This window comes from Trachurus japonicus, chromosome 17 (genome assembly GCF_045865225.1).
Source record: "Trachurus japonicus isolate A0001 chromosome 17, Traja_1.0".
NCBI classification, from domain to species: Eukaryota; Metazoa; Chordata; class Actinopteri; order Carangiformes; family Carangidae; genus Trachurus; species Trachurus japonicus.
The window spans coordinates 21,571,080-21,586,802 of NC_140923.1; the positions used below are offsets into that span (position 1 = coordinate 21,571,080).

Sequence of the window (15,723 nt, forward strand, 5' to 3'; positions counted from 1 at the left end):
ATTAGACAAACTTCAGCTCACTGTCACATTAATTAAGTTGATAAAAAAGAAAATTTAGGATAGCAGAAATAACATAATTGTAGATCTTAAAGCAGAAGTAAGCGATCCGGTCGTTTTGGCTAATGCTGCGTTCCAGGCAGGCTTTTGAAACCGTAAATTACAGCTTCAAGTCACGACTTACGACTTTGTAGCGTTCCAGGCAACCCACTTGTGTTTTTCCGACCTGTTTTACCTGTGAAAGTCACTATAACGGCCACTCGTAACTTCCGACCCGTGAACCCGTACCAGATCGAACTGGTACGACTTCACAGGTCGGAAAAACACGAGTTACGAGTTTCCTTGAACGCACCATAACAGTCCTCGTCCCTACGTCACCACATTCACGCGCATCCCTTGGCTGCACACACAGCCCTTTATGCCGTTCTCTCTCCTCATTGGATAAAACTTGTAGGATACGATAAATGTTTTCTCCTTGGCTCAGAGCAGAGCAGAGTGACTGACAGACCCGTGTTTCGGTCCAAACACTCTATATAAGTGATTGCTGTCGGAAGATATAACTATTTAAGACTTATATTAACACAAAAATATTGCTTACTTCTGCTTTAACTAGAAAACAATCAAATGATACCAATAGAAGCCAGAATCATCACAAACTTTTTACCTGCATGATTATACAGTAAATACCATAATTTCTGGAAGATGCATTCAGATTCAAACCATCACACTCAAAGTGTCAAAATAGGATTTAAAACCTCTGTAACTGCAGTAGAGCTTCTCCCGTCTTCTCTCCTCTAGCAGGTATAGTAACCATCAGAAAGACCAGCGGGCCAGTTGGGATGTCAGACACTGACCTGCGTTGCCGAACCAACAGCCAGGTAACACTCACACACACATACACACACAGGGTTACATTTGATCTCTGGTCCCATCTGGAGTTCTACTGTTGCACTCTTAACCTGCTCTGAGTTTAATGATTGTCCAAATGCCAGAAATTCACACATTTTAACACGTTTTCTTTTTTTTGCTGTGTGTGTGTGTGTGTGTGTGTGTGTGTGTGTGTGGCCTGTGCACATGCAGCCGATTAGCCAGAGCCCACTGGACGCAAAGACAGATGCCTTCATGGCGTTACCTCCTGGTGAAATCAGACCTCCTTGCAAATTGATCGACAGAACCCACCACGTCACTGAGAAGGTCACCCAGGTGAGTATAGGCATGATGCTCTAATGCTGTAAGCCAGCTGTCCATCCATCCAGTCTGAGTCACACTGGCAGCAGGTGGCACTGTCTCTGTCATATCCATTGAATCATCATTGTGTGTCTGATGGGACCACGGAGCTGCAGATAATGATAATGATTAAAGTGAATGAACAGGCAGATCTCTCTCCTCCAGGTTCTGTCTCTTGGTGCTGACGTGTTACCTGAGTACAAGCTGCAGACTCCCAGGATCCAGAAGTGGACCATCCTTCACTACAGTCCATTCAAAGCTGTGTGGGACTGGGTCATTCTCCTCTTAGTCATCTACACAGCAATTTTCACCCCTTATTCTGCTACGTTTCTACTGAGGTTGGTGGAAATTCACGCAGCAATGACGCTCTGAGAATGGTATATGTTGGAATTGTTTGTATATTTGCACATGACACTTAAATATAGGAGCTGAAACTTTAGCTTGAATCTCTTTAACTTGAGTGTTATTTCACAAATTAATTATTTTCAAATGTATAATACATGAAACAAACACCATAATGATTTCAAATACACAGGAGTAATCTTCCATTTTAACCTAGAAGATGAAATTACAGTAAAGTACCATGTATCACAATGCTTAGGGCAAGTCTGAATGATTTCCAGCGCCATGCCTGGTGTGTTTTCAGTGGATGCTGATGTGTTTTCCTTTAGTGACCAGGAGGAGGCAGCCATGCAGACCTGTGGATACTCCTGCTCTCCGCTCAACGTGGTGGATCTCATAGTGGACATCATGTTCATTGTTGACATCATCATTAACTTCAGGACCACATATGTCAACTCCAATGATGAGGTGAAGTCATCTGACAGTTTGATTATTATTTCTTCTTCAGTTCACTTCACTCAAGGACAGTAACAACAATACATGGGAAAATAACACAAAACATGAAACACCATAAAAAAAAACATCAATTCAGATTAAAAACCAATTTAAAAAGAAGATTAAGGGGCAGTGCAATTGATTGCACAGAACCTTGTTACGACTTTTACTTCCTTTAGATATTTAAGTTTGCTCGTCTTCTTCTTTTTCTTAATTTTCTTCTTCTTCTTCTTCTTCTTCTTCTTCTTCTTCTTCTTCTTCTTCTTCTTCTTCTTCTTCTTCTTCTTCTTCTCCTTCTCCTTCTTCTTCTTCTTCTCCTTCTTCTTCTCCTACTAATGATTTCCAGTTTATTTGTTGTCTGGATCTTCAAGTGTAGAAGCAATTCAACAAAGTATTGTCAGTCTTACTTTGTAAAGGAGTTTTTTTTTGCTTCAGTTATTTCAATGTAGGTAATTGTTAGCTCTATTCGAAATCCTCAAGCGTGTAGTTATTTTGTAATCCACCTTAGATAGAAAATCATGTATTTAATTCTTATAATGTCAAAAATATGTAGAATATGTTGTCCCTTCTGTAACTTTCTGATAAAGAGTCATTGTTGCATCCAGTCTGACCTGTAAAGGAAGTGCTACTCAGAGGATGTATTACAACCTGCTATACTCTAAATAAACAGCTGTTACTGTAACATCTGCACTGCTGCTGTCTCCTCAGGTGGTGAGCCAGTCGTCTCGGATTGCAGTTCACTACTTCAAAGGCTGGTTTCTCATCGACATGGTGGCAGCCATCCCCTTTGACCTCCTCATCTACCGCTCAGGAGAGGAGGTGGTTAGGGGAGGAGGAGAGGGAGAGGTAGGGAGGGGGGAGGGAAAGAAGATGAGGATGGGGGTAGAACAGGGCCGCTAGGGAGGAAAGGTGGACTATGATTGTAGGGAAAAGAAGACAGCTAGAACTGATTTGTGTAATATTTTTTCATCATTTGTTCTCGCTGCTCTCGTTCTCCTGCTCCTGACAGACCACCACTCTAATTGGTTTATTGAAGACGGCTCGGTTGCTGCGATTGGTTCGTGTAGCCAGGAAGTTGGACCGGTACTCAGAGTACGGTGCTGCTGTTCTCTTCCTCCTCATGTGCACCTTTGCCCTCATTGCCCACTGGCTGGCCTGCATCTGGTACTTTACTTTATCCTACTTTGTGTAACTTATACCCAAACAAGTTATTAAGAACATATGTGATGCTATTGTTTTAAAGGGATAGATCAACATTTTGGCCAATTGGCCCATTGCCATAATCCCTATAGTTTTAGAAGTAGGTTCGTTACCTTTAATTGTCGGTGCAAGCTGTTTTCAGAACGGCGGAGCAGAGCTGCGAGCTGCTCAGAGCTATGCTACGGAAGCTAATGGGATTTCTGAGATAATAATGGAACGTTGTGTTCCGTTGTGTGGAACGTGAACGTTGTTTTTGAGGTAATTTCATGCAAAACCGCTGATGCGCGTTCCCGTCTGGGACAGTTTTTTCGGTAACACTTTACCTGAAGGTATCGTCATAAGATTGACATGACACTGTCATAAGACATGACACAGTCATGAACGTGTCATAAACATTATGTCAATGTCATAACGTTGTCATTAAGTGTCATTCGGTTTTTGTAGGGTTAGGTTTAGGGTTAGGGTTAACCGAATGACACTTAATGACAACGTTATGACATTGACATAATGTTTATGACACGTTCATGACTGTGTCATGTCAGTCTTATGACAGTGTCATGTCACTCTTATGACAATACCTTCAAGTAAAGTGTTACCGTTTTTTCTCTTAATGTTCCGTTATTATCTCATAGCGTGGTGAATGTGCAGGTCACAACTTGTCCACCAGAGCGTTTTGGAGTTTCTGGATTGTGTATTTGATGAGTTTGATGATGGAAACCAAGAAATCCCGTTAGCCTCGGTAGCGTAGCTCTGAGCAGCTCGTGGCTCTGCTCCGCCATTCTAAAAATAGCTTACGCGTACGTACACCGACAATTAAAGGTAACGAACCTACTGCTATGACTATAGGGATTATGGCAATGGGTCAATTTGCCCAAATTTTGAACTATCCTTTTAAGCTTAAAGGTGTTTGTCTTGTTCAACCAGGTATGCCATAGGTAATGTGGAGCGGGCAGCCTCAGCTGGGATCGGCTGGCTGGACAATCTGGGTGAGCAGCTGGGGAAGCCGTACAATGACTCCATCATGGACTCTGGTCCCTCCATTAGAGATAAATATGTCACAGCTCTATACTTCACCTTCAGCAGTCTGACTAGTGTAGGCTTCGGGAATGTGTCACCAAACACCAACTCTGAGAAGATCTTCTCCATCTGTGTCATGCTCATCGGCGGTGAGTTCCACACTCAACCAGTTGGAAGATCTATCTATCTATCTATCTATCTATCTATCTATCTATCTATCTATCTATCTATCTATCTATCTATCTATCTATCTATCTATCTATCTATCTATCTATCTATCTATCTATCTATCTATCTGAGGATGGAGGTCTATTTGCTGTTGGAGTTAAAGTAAAGTATCAAATGATAACATTTCTCCAGCATTGCTAATTCTATTATTAGATATGTAGGATTCTTTTGTGCTCTTGTGGTTTCTTGTCCTATGATGTACGAGTCGGGTGGACCCAATGAGGGAATAGGCAGGTCAGGCTTATTCAGAGAAGTTTATATGTGAAACACATTAGGGCGGGGCAAGCAATCACACCGGCAGGAAGTCAGGGAGACAGGAAGACAGGGGAAAGACACAGACTTCAAAATAAAAACAGAAAGTGACAGGACAATAGCAGAAACTAAACTGGCATTAAACACCTAACTGACCCTGACAGTTCTTTAGTTACTGACGATCAAATCCTAAACTTCTTCTTTGAATCAAAGGTGAATTGTATTGTTTCTGTTTCTTTCTGTCTCCTCTAGCTTTGATGTATGCCAGCATTTTTGGGAACGTGTCAGCCATTATCCAGCGGCTCTATTCTGGTACAGCGCGCTACCACGCCCAGATGATGAAGGTTCGAGAGTTCATCCGCTTCCACCAGATCCCCAACCCTCTGAAGCAGCGGCTGGAGGAGTACTTCCAACATGCATGGTCATACACCAATGGGATAGATATGAATGCTGTGAGTATGGGACACTAACTATGTGAACAGTGTCTGTGTCAGCCATGTTTGAAGATCTCAGCTATTTCATTAGAATTAAAAAGACATGCTTTTAATTACTATGTTGTTTTTAACTGAGAACTGATTATTTTATATTCAGACACTATGTTGAGATAATATTCTTCTTAAAGGAATAGTTCACCCAAAAATGAAATTCAGTCATTGGTGACTCACCGTCATGCTGATGAATACACCGGAGTAGTTTTTTATTCCTCAAAGTGCATCTGGTGACCCGGGAGGTCGGTTCATAGTCCAACAAAAACTTTATGTGAGAAAAATAGAGCCCGACACAAAAATGTCCATAAATCTACACAAAAACCATTTGATATCCCTCCACACTGCTCGTCCACTGCAATCCAAGTGTCCTGAAGGGATATAGTCCAGAGTTTACTCGAACCAACGTCATTTAGGAATTATATATAAATTATTGAATTTGCCTAAGATTGCCTAAGTTACTGATCCAACTCTGTCCTCTCTGTGTGTCCCCCATCCCGACAAAACTCCTCCAGGTTCTCAAAGGTTTCCCAGAGTGCCTCCAAGCAGATATCTGTCTCCACCTCAACAGGTCACTGCTGCAGAACTGTAAGGCTTTTAAAGGTAAAACTATTACTATATAATTATTTTACTGTTTTTCACTGTTTAAATGATGGCCAGTTTAGCAGCTCTACGTAGGATGTATGATGCTCTACATCAATGTGTAGGTGAATCTGGATTAAAAAAGAAGGTAGCAACATTAAAAACCCATACAGTATAGCCTACAGACAGAACAAAGTGACAAAGTGCAGTTTAAATAGATTGTGTACCTCTCATCTGTACCTCCAAAAATATGATGCGGGAGGATGTTGAGCCACATCTGAGCCACATCACTCTGAGACCTGGAAGGAGGAAACATGAGTTTATTCCAGATGAGATAACAGCAGACTGCGGACTGGTGCTCTGTCTACTTAGGAACAACCATGTTCCAATTAAATATCTGAAGATCTGAAGCAGCTTGAAGTCTGATCATGACATGGAGAGGGAGCAAATGATGAGAAGCTAACATGCTGGGATGAATGTAGAGATCTCCTTAGAACATGTCAAGAGCAAGATCGGTGGAACATGAAGCGATTGATAAACACATTGTATTTGTTCTGGTGTCTAGGGTCCACTAAAGGCTGCCTGAGAGCCCTGGCCATGAGGTTTAAGACCACCCATGCTCCTCCTGGTGACACCCTGGTCCACGCTGGAGACCTGTTATCAGAACTCTACTTCATCTCCAGAGGATCCATAGAGATCCTCAAAGGAGACATGGTGGTAGCTATACTGGGTAAGTGTTTGTATGAGCCTCAGGCATAGACTGACCAAAATTATGGAAAAGGTAGTAGCTGAACAATTAATTGCATTCATTGATGCAAACTCTATCTTTGACACCATCCAATCAGGTTTCAGGAAAAAACACTCCACTGAGACAGCCTTAATCAGAGTTTCAAGTGATGTCCTGATGGCAGCAGACTCTGGTCAATATACAGTCCTGGTATTGCTAGATCTTACCGCTGCATTTGACACGGTGGACCATAAAGTCTTATTAAACAGACTCAGAGACACTTTTGGGATTACAGGTACTGTTTTAAATTGGTTCAGGTCTTATCTGACTGACAGGAGTTTTTTGGTCCATGTCAACCAGTTATCATCTGACCTGACAGGGCTAGCCTGTGGGGTCCCACAGGGATCAGTACTTGGCCCTTTTCTTTTCTTGCTCTATATGACCCCTCTTGGACAGATTATCAGTGAGTTCAGTGATGTCTCTTGTCATCTATATGCTGATGATGTTCAGCTCTACTGCTCCTTCAAGCAGAATGAGCTACATAAACTAGACAATTTAACTGCCTGTTTGACGGCCATCAAAAAATGGCTAAATGACAATCTTCTTCAACTAAATTCTGCTAAAACTGAAACACTGATTATTGCCCCAGATAGTGCCATTCCCCCCATAAAGCAGCACTTAGGTCAGTTAGGTCTTTCTGTCCAATCAAGCATACGCAACCTAGGTGTTGTTTTTGACAAGGACATGTCCCTGGACCACCACTGTAAACAGTTGGTGAAAAATTGTTTCTATCATCTGCGTAATATAGCGAAACTGAGGTCCATGATTTCAAGACCTGAAATGGGGATGATAATTCATGCTTTCATTTCATCTCGCATTGACTATTGTAATGCTCTTTTTATGTGTTTTAACAAAAAGGCTGTAAATCGCCTTCAAACCGTGCAGAACGCAGCTGCAAGGCTCATAACTGGATCTAAGAAAAGGGATCATATCACCCCAATTTTATATTCCCTACATTGGTTACCAGTTAATTTTAGGATTCATTTTAAGATTTTAGTACTTGTTTTTAGAGCCCTCCATGAACAAGCTCCCTCGTACATCACTGAGCTACTGAGACCTTATTCCCCCTCACGTTCACTGAGGTCATCAGACCAGAAACTCTTGATGGTCCCTCGCACCCGTTTTAAAACACGAGGTGACTGCTCTTTCCAGGCCTGTGCCCCTCGCCTTTGGAATGCTCTACCATCGACTTTGCGCAGTATAGAGTCCACTGAAGGTTTTAAGAAAGAACTTAAAACCTATCTTTTCAGACAGGCTTTCAACTGATGTTGACGTTGTGGGGCCTGTTGTGATTTCTGTACTGTATTTTATTGCATTTTATCCTTGTTGTAAAGCACTTTGTGATTTTATCTATGAAAAGTGCTACATAAATTAAACTTACTTACTTACTGTAAAAAGAATGGACGTAGCACCCGTGACGTCACCCATTGGTTTGGGGGAGTCTGTTTTGTGCCGCTACTACGGGGGTTTGAGCTGCGCCATGTTAGATTCTACTTGCCATATTTGGAGCGGTGCGGCCGTTGGCCGGCCGAGGGCCCGCCCACTGGCCTCGAAGCAGTGGTCTCCGGACCTGTCACTCAACATTTCCGTGCCCTAATTGGCCAGAACTTTAAACCTAATAATAGTAAAACGGTAGAGTTTTAAAAAAATTCACCACCCTCAGAGTGTGTGCGGGGGTAGAAACTATCGGTTGAGACCAAAAAAATAAAATGTACCAGGCTGTAAATATGTTTTTTTAAGCTGTAAAATCGGCTATTTTAACATGGGGCTCAATTGAAGTTGCTCCCTTCTGGAGCCAGCCCCCAGCGACAGCCGACGGGATTGCAGTTTTTTGAACGCGGAAGTGAGCTTCACTTCTCAGACCGACAACTGCCCCCTTGGCCTCAGGTAGTAGCTCCATCTAGTGGTTCATGTAGTAACTCTCAGGTGAACAATGCCTCTGATAGATAGAATAAAAGAACATATCAAGAGTTGTGCTTCATGTCATAACGACCTGTTCTGCTCCTCCAGGTAAGAACGACATATTTGGGGAACCCGTAAACCTGTATGTTCTACCAGGAAAGTCCAGGGCTGATGTTAGAGCTCTGACCTACTGTGACCTGCACAAGATACACAGGGAGGATATGCTGGAGGTAACATTCAAAGCCAAAGTCACTCAGAACATATTTCCAGTGTTGTGGCTGAACGTGTTCAATGAACAAACACTCATTCATATTTTGGGCGAATGTGAACTGAACGTACTGTATTTCCGCTTGATGAACGTTATTGTGAATGTGTTCATTCTGGCGTTTGTGAACAGCACTCTCTCACAGTATAACTTCATTCAAAAGTGTGCAAGATTTCCATAGAAACCCCAGTTAAAACACACCATAAACAGGCCTTAATATGTAGCAGAAAAACCACAGAATCTGGCAACACCAGCTACCACAGTGTCGCACCGCTAAACCCTGGTTGGATAAGCATTCAAAATTGGATACGAAGATGAAATCTGACACATAGTTTGATAAAATAATTGCTGTCTGTGTTTCTATATGGGCTGTGGCAATAATTGAAAAAAAAAAAGAACTATGAACTACTGGTTCATTTTTGGAACCGTGAACTTAGTTCAAAATTTTGAATTATGAACTATGAACTGAACTAGTTCATTTTGAAATTTGTGAACTGAACTTTGAACTAGATCATGTAGAAAGTGAACTTTCCCAACACTGCATATTTCACTGATGTTTCATGTGAAATGTTTATAATGATCTCCTCTTGAATTATTAGCTGATTTTTTATTTTATTTCTTTTTTTCAGGTTCTGGAAATGTATCCTGAATTCTATGAATCTTTCTGGTCCAACTTGGAGATCACCTTCAACCTCAGAGATGTAAACTAATCATGTTAAAGCTCTTATTACTTAGACCAGGTGGAAATTATGGCTTCTCAAAACTACAGCGACCTTGATTTTGAGTTTTGACCATACAGTATGTCCACAGTATTAAAGGTCCTTTATTTATTGTATAAAGTTTTAGATGTGTAGTTTGGTTATAAGTCAAGTCAAGGTTCTATATTGTGAAACTATCAAAGCCACAGTCAGACAGAAATATGCATAGCCGGTATTCAGAGACTGAACCTTAAAACCAGCCGTCAGGACTTCTGTCACTTTGTGATGTCACAGTAAAATAGTTACTGCCCTCACCCGCAGCCCAACTCCCCACCAATCAGAACTTTGCAGGATATGGTTTCTCTTAGCTGTTACTGCTGCCATCAACTAACATTAGTTATACTGCAATCTGCTATACTTTTATTCAATCACTCAGAAATCAGTCAGCCAATCAGAGAAGCTCAGATACTTCTCTTTTCTGATTGGCTTACTGACCTGTTGTTACTTGAACTCCAGAGAGAAGCCTGAGAGAAAAGATGTAAAACTACACCAAGATGTTTTTTGGTTTTTAAAACTACAAAGTGAAGCTGTGACTCTGCCCAACAGGTTCTTATGGAATATACTGGTACCTTCATTCTGCTGGTGTGTTTTTCACAATAAGATTTAGGCTTAAAGCAGAAGTAAGCGGAATGTTTGTGTTAATATAAGTCTTAAATAGTTATATCTTCCGACAGCAATCACTTATATAGAGTGTTTGGTCTGAAACACGGGTCTGTCAGTCACTCTGCTCTGCTGTAAGCCGAGGAGAAAACTTTCCTTGTATCCTACAACCTTTATCCAATGAGGAGAGAGAACAGCATAAAGACGTGGTCCTCTCTGTGTGTGCAGCCAAGGGATGCGCGTGAATGTGGTGACGTAGGGACGAGGGCGGGGACTGCTAACTCCATCGGCTGACAAGAAGTTAGCCAAAACGACCGGATCGCTTACTTCTGCTTTAATGCAACTCAATGGAAAGATCAGAAATACTGGATCACAGTGGTGGTTGCCCACTAATTTAAATGGGTTATTTTAACAAATTAACCATGCTAAATGTTACTATATTAAAGGTGAATAATTCTCTCATCTGTACCTGCACATTCTCTGTCTGCAGGTGAATAATGAAGTTGTGGGTCCTCTGAGTGGAGAGGACTCTGATGATGAGGGGTTGAGCCGACCACAGACCAAACACAGACTCTCCTCCACTCACACAGGTAGCACCTCACAAACACTAACAGCTTATGAGGACTGATAGGGCTGGATGGGCTTGGATCACATTGGCACCACAGACGAAACACTCCAGAGCTGCTGCTGCTTCAATGTGGTTCTTATGATAAAGATGCCAGTTCTGGATCTACAGGAAGTAGCTCTTGCCAAGCTGTTTGAATCAAAGTTTGACATTTCTTGTCAATCAACATGGTGGATCTTCAGCTCTGTAAGAGCTATTATCCTGCTCCCCATGTTTTCCTGTGGGGGCATGGCCTGAAGGTGGACACAGATTTGGACAAAACTTTCCAGTGGAGGAGTAGATGATGCGGTTATCAGTTTGCTTGCATATGACCAAGGACACTGTGCCATCGTATTTAAGTATAAGACTAGAGGGTGACTACACATCATATAGCATGTAACACCGGTCTTGTATCAGCCTCCTCCTGGCTACTCTCTATCAGTCCAGTAAGCTGTTTGCCCCATCTCTTCACCATATTAAGCCTAATGCCAAAATAATGGTCCCTGGTGAGATTCTCAGTGTTGCTGTATACACTGTGTAGTTGCTGGAAGAGCTACATAGAACTGCCACATTCCAGCTGCGCAGATATTTATTTTTTGGTCCACTCTGACCACAGTCAGAGCTGCAGGCATGTTATTTTTGTCTGTCCCATTCTTGAGGTCACAGTATCCCAATAACACCTTGAAGGATTTTCTTCAACTTTAACCTAAATGCCCAGATGAACTGATTAGGTTCTGGAGGTTAAAGGTGAAAGGTCAAGGCCGGAGTGACTTCACAAAACATGGTTTTCTGATTAATAACACAATGTCTCCAGAATGTAATCCTTTCAAATTTTGCTCAAATCAATCAACTAGATTTTTGTGGCTAACGATCACACGGTCACACTCTCTGGATTAACAAGAGTGTTACCTGACACTAGCCTGAGTGGCGGAGGCAGATAACCATGACATCATGGAGGTGTCCAATCAGTCCCAGATTCACAGTGACAACCTGAAACACTCAATTGACGTTAAAAATAGGCCCCATGGAGCTCTAATCTATAGAATCTAGATCATGTCATCAATCTGAGATGACGAGGAGGACACAAAGACAGCCAGCCTAAATCCACAGAAGACCTGTGGTAGTTTCTACAAGATTTGCTGAACTGTGTGGAAAAATATTATTTTGTTAAGTGTAGCTCGGTGTATTTGTGCTATTCTAAAAGCAAAGACAGTGTCTGACTTAAGATTTTGATGTTGGCACCAAGTACTCAGTGACTGTGTGTGTGTGTGTGCGTGTGTGTGTCCAACAGGTGACACCATCTCAGCAAAGACACAGAGAGCTGCCCACAGACGCAGAAGAAGACACAGTAACTGGGAGCAACGTGACAGTCACAACAAAGACGATCATAAACATACACTGTGAGTCTTGTTGTCTTGGTGTTTTATTTACCTCCAATAAAACAAACATTTATCGGATCTTGTCCAGAACTTTTCGCATTTATAAAACTAATCTCTGCATCAACTGCCTCTGTAGATACGGCCATGTGTTCTCCAGTGAGGATGAAGAGGACTCAGAGGTGACCAGCTCTGCTCAGACTTCCCTCATCCATGCTGCTGCTGCAAACACCACCAGGAAGGAGAAGAGCTGTAACCCTCTAACAGGCAGGTGTAAATTATGCATTTAAAGGGATATTTCAACATTTTGGCAAACTGGCCATTTGCCATAATCCCTATAGTCATAGCAGTAGGTTCGTTAACTTTAATTGTCGGTGCAAGCTATTTTTAGAACGGTGGAGCAGAGCCGTGAGCTGCGCAGAGCTACGCTACGGAGGCTAAGGGATTTCTTGGTTTCCCTCATCAAACTCATCAAATACAAAATCCAACAACTCCAAAACGCTCTGGAGGACAAGTTGTGACCTGCACATTCACCACGCTATGAGATAATAACTGAACGTTACGAGACAGAGTTGTTTTTGAGGTAAATGGAAAGTAATAAAGAGACTGCTAGCTGAAAAACTGCCTCGACGGAAATGCTCATCAGCAGCTTTGCATGAATTTACCTTGAAAACAACTCTGTCTCGTAACATTAAATTATTATCTCATAGTGTGGTGAATGTGCAGGTCACAACTTGTCCACAAGAGCGTTTTGGAGTTGTTGGATTGTGTATTTGACGAGTTTGATGAGGGAAACCAAGAAATCTCATGAGCCTCTGTAGCGTAGCTGTGAGCAGCTCGCGGCTCTGCTCCGCCATTCTAAAAATAGCTTGCACTGACAATTAAAAGTAACAAACCTACTAAGACTATAGGAGAGATAATGGCAATGGGCCAATTTGCAAAATGTTGAAATAACCCGTTATGGCAGACAATAAATGAGACGGTTCCACCTGGCCCTGTGTGTCTCACAACATCTCTGTGCCTGCATCCACTGTGTTTGCAGGAGTGTCCAACATCTTCACAGTCTGGGGTTCAGGGGGTCAAGAAGGATACACGTACCAGGAGGTGCCCTGTCCCTACAGCCCCCCCTCACCACCTCCTCCTCCTTCTACTACTACTACTACTACTACTACTACTGCCACCATGTCTCGGAGGCAGGAGGTGAAGCTAGAGAACCGACTGGAGGCTCTGCAGCAGCAGATAAGCAGGTGGGTCAGGATGTGTATCACACTCTTAATAAATCAAATCAATCATGTTACAATTCCAGAAATATAGTTGGAACACTCTAAACCACACATGTCAAACTCAAGGCCCGGGATACAATTTTATGTGGCCAACAAGAAAATTTCATATTTATATTATTAATGGCCTGTCGGTAGAGTGTTCACACTACAAATCCCATAATACACTGTAACAGCTACCGTACGCTCATGACCAAGTAATAGATGGACAAGCGCCAAGCTGCTACTGTTGACAACATCTCACTGATGCACACCTCCACTGAGCTCAGGACTAAACCCCAAACATACATGAACCTGCAGCCAAGAAAAAATGCCAAGTATCTGGCATGGACAAAATGGCATAGGAGAGAAAACTATAGGCTGAATATATGTCTGTTTTTGTTCTGTTCTGTTTTGGGGTTGTTGTTTTTTTTTTACACCCTTTTTTGAACAGTACGGTTTTCACCAGCTTCTTCATATCTGATATATTCTCATTTTGCTTGAAGGCACAGTTAATGAAAGACAAAGTTATTGTTATGTTCATTCATTATATTCTTATTTATTTTATTTACAGTATGCTGGCTGTTCAAATTCATCTGATTAAAATAATATCAGTTTGTTCAATAAATGTCAACACTCAACAGACTTTTTTTGGCCCCTTGTGCGATTGACTTTGACACCCCTGCTCTAAACTCTAAATGCAAAGGTTTAGTGTAGTTTGGATAGTTCACATTGTAACAGTTCGTGAGTGAGAGTCGGTGGTGTGAGCAGGAAAAACAGTAATGTCCACAAAATAGTTCACTTGGGACTTCACTCTTGCCCTTTTATTGAGCCGAACACTTCATACTATCATACATGACAAAGAAGCGGTCTCACTTTACTCACTGTTAGCTGAGTTAAGAAGAAGAAAAAGGAGAAACCATAGGGAGAAACCGGCAGCTCAGTAAGCTAATGGCGTCCACTCAAGGTAGCCTTCTTCTCAACTGAAAACAAAACAATGGGGCGCGACGCTCAATGACGTCCCGGCGCCGCCACGCTTACGTTCTTAAAGGAACATTTACAACTGTTACAACATGCAGTTGTATGTAAAAGTTTGGCCACCTCTGGGCAAGGAAATATGATCATATTAAAATAGGATGGTCATGACAAACACCAGTATACTTGTTACAAGGAGTGCTGTGCGTTTGTGTCAACTAATATTATATTGTTTAGTCCCTAGTTTTCTTTTGAAGTTCCTGTCTTGTCTTCCTGTGCTGATTACCTCATGTGCCTGAAAAAAAAATACACAGTGAACAATGAAACTGTGTATTTTTTTTCCAGGTAAAACCTCTTTTAGGCCGTGAAAATAGGCCGTTTCTTTGGGTCCATTCACAACAATGTATGTTGTAAATCTCTGGGCAGGGCTATGGGCTGGTGTTGCTAACGGGAGGAGTGCAGAGAGTCTTCTACTGCAATTAAAGTACTTAGGGGCTATTTGTAGATCATACAACCCCACTTAAAAAATATGCTACTATCCCTTTAACTCATGGGAAAATAGGGCAGAAAACACAGGAACACAGAGCACAAGCAGGGGGACTCGCGCAGACGATCCAACAAAGAACAATGGTGATACACTGAGGTGAAATACACAAGGGGGAAACGAGGCACAGGTGGTGCAATCAGACACAGGTGAGACACATGAGGTAATCACAGGAGGGAGGACACAGGAAGACGACAGGACGCTAAACTTCAAAATAAAACAGGAACTAAACTGCACTATAGACTAACACTTATCTCACCTCTACATGTATAAACTAATCCACACCTTTTAATTTGGATGTGTGTGTTTTTCAGGTTGGAGTCTTGTATGTCAGCAAACGTGGGAACCATCATGCAGCTGCTGCAGAGGCAGACGCCAACAGTCCCACCCTCCTACAGCACCCTGATGTCAACACCTAACACACCCTCCTCCCCCATCTTGTCCCCGACCGCTGCCGCCCCACCTTGCCCCCCGGCCCCGGTTCTCCCCGCAGACACAGACAAGTCACCAGCCGCCATGCCTCTGCAACGGCAGACAAGTGAAAACCAAGATCAAGTCCTTCATCAACTTCCAGAATCCAATTCCCTCACTTGTAATTCCTCCGCCCTCCATCTCACCGCCTCACCCCCCCTCATCCAGGCATCATCCTTTCATACTTCTTCATATTAGTCTGTGTGCACCTTCAACTTATGTGTCATTACACACCCCACTGTAATTCAATAGCTTATCACTTATGTAAAAGGATGAGAAAACATCAACGGACAAGGAAAATCAAGTGGTCCATGGCATACATTTCTCTCTTTTTTTGATTTTTTTGCGAGATGTGTG

General features: G+C 42.3%; 1 protein-coding gene across 1 annotated transcript in view; it reads left to right on the forward strand.

Annotated features, from left to right (window-relative positions):
* Positions 1 to 15,696, forward strand: part of LOC146970607 (voltage-gated inwardly rectifying potassium channel KCNH6-like) — a 28,379-nt gene extending 12,683 nt beyond the window's left edge. The window contains exons 6-22 of the mRNA XM_085804423.1: positions 796 to 875; positions 1,078 to 1,200; positions 1,390 to 1,562; positions 1,896 to 2,034; positions 2,770 to 2,907; positions 3,071 to 3,225; positions 4,186 to 4,427; positions 5,011 to 5,210; positions 5,759 to 5,846; positions 6,391 to 6,555; positions 8,623 to 8,744; positions 9,409 to 9,480; positions 10,628 to 10,727; positions 12,033 to 12,141; positions 12,257 to 12,326; positions 13,126 to 13,364; positions 15,210 to 15,696. Of these exons, the coding sequence (XP_085660549.1) occupies positions 796 to 875; positions 1,078 to 1,200; positions 1,390 to 1,562; positions 1,896 to 2,034; positions 2,770 to 2,907; positions 3,071 to 3,225; positions 4,186 to 4,427; positions 5,011 to 5,210; positions 5,759 to 5,846; positions 6,391 to 6,555; positions 8,623 to 8,744; positions 9,409 to 9,480; positions 10,628 to 10,727; positions 12,033 to 12,141; positions 12,257 to 12,326; positions 13,126 to 13,364; positions 15,210 to 15,564 (2,570 nt within the window). The 3' untranslated portion in view covers positions 15,565 to 15,696. The remainder of the gene's footprint in view (positions 1 to 795; positions 876 to 1,077; positions 1,201 to 1,389; positions 1,563 to 1,895; positions 2,035 to 2,769; positions 2,908 to 3,070; positions 3,226 to 4,185; positions 4,428 to 5,010; positions 5,211 to 5,758; positions 5,847 to 6,390; positions 6,556 to 8,622; positions 8,745 to 9,408; positions 9,481 to 10,627; positions 10,728 to 12,032; positions 12,142 to 12,256; positions 12,327 to 13,125; positions 13,365 to 15,209) is intronic.
* The last annotated feature ends 27 nt before the right edge of the window (positions 15,697 to 15,723 follow it).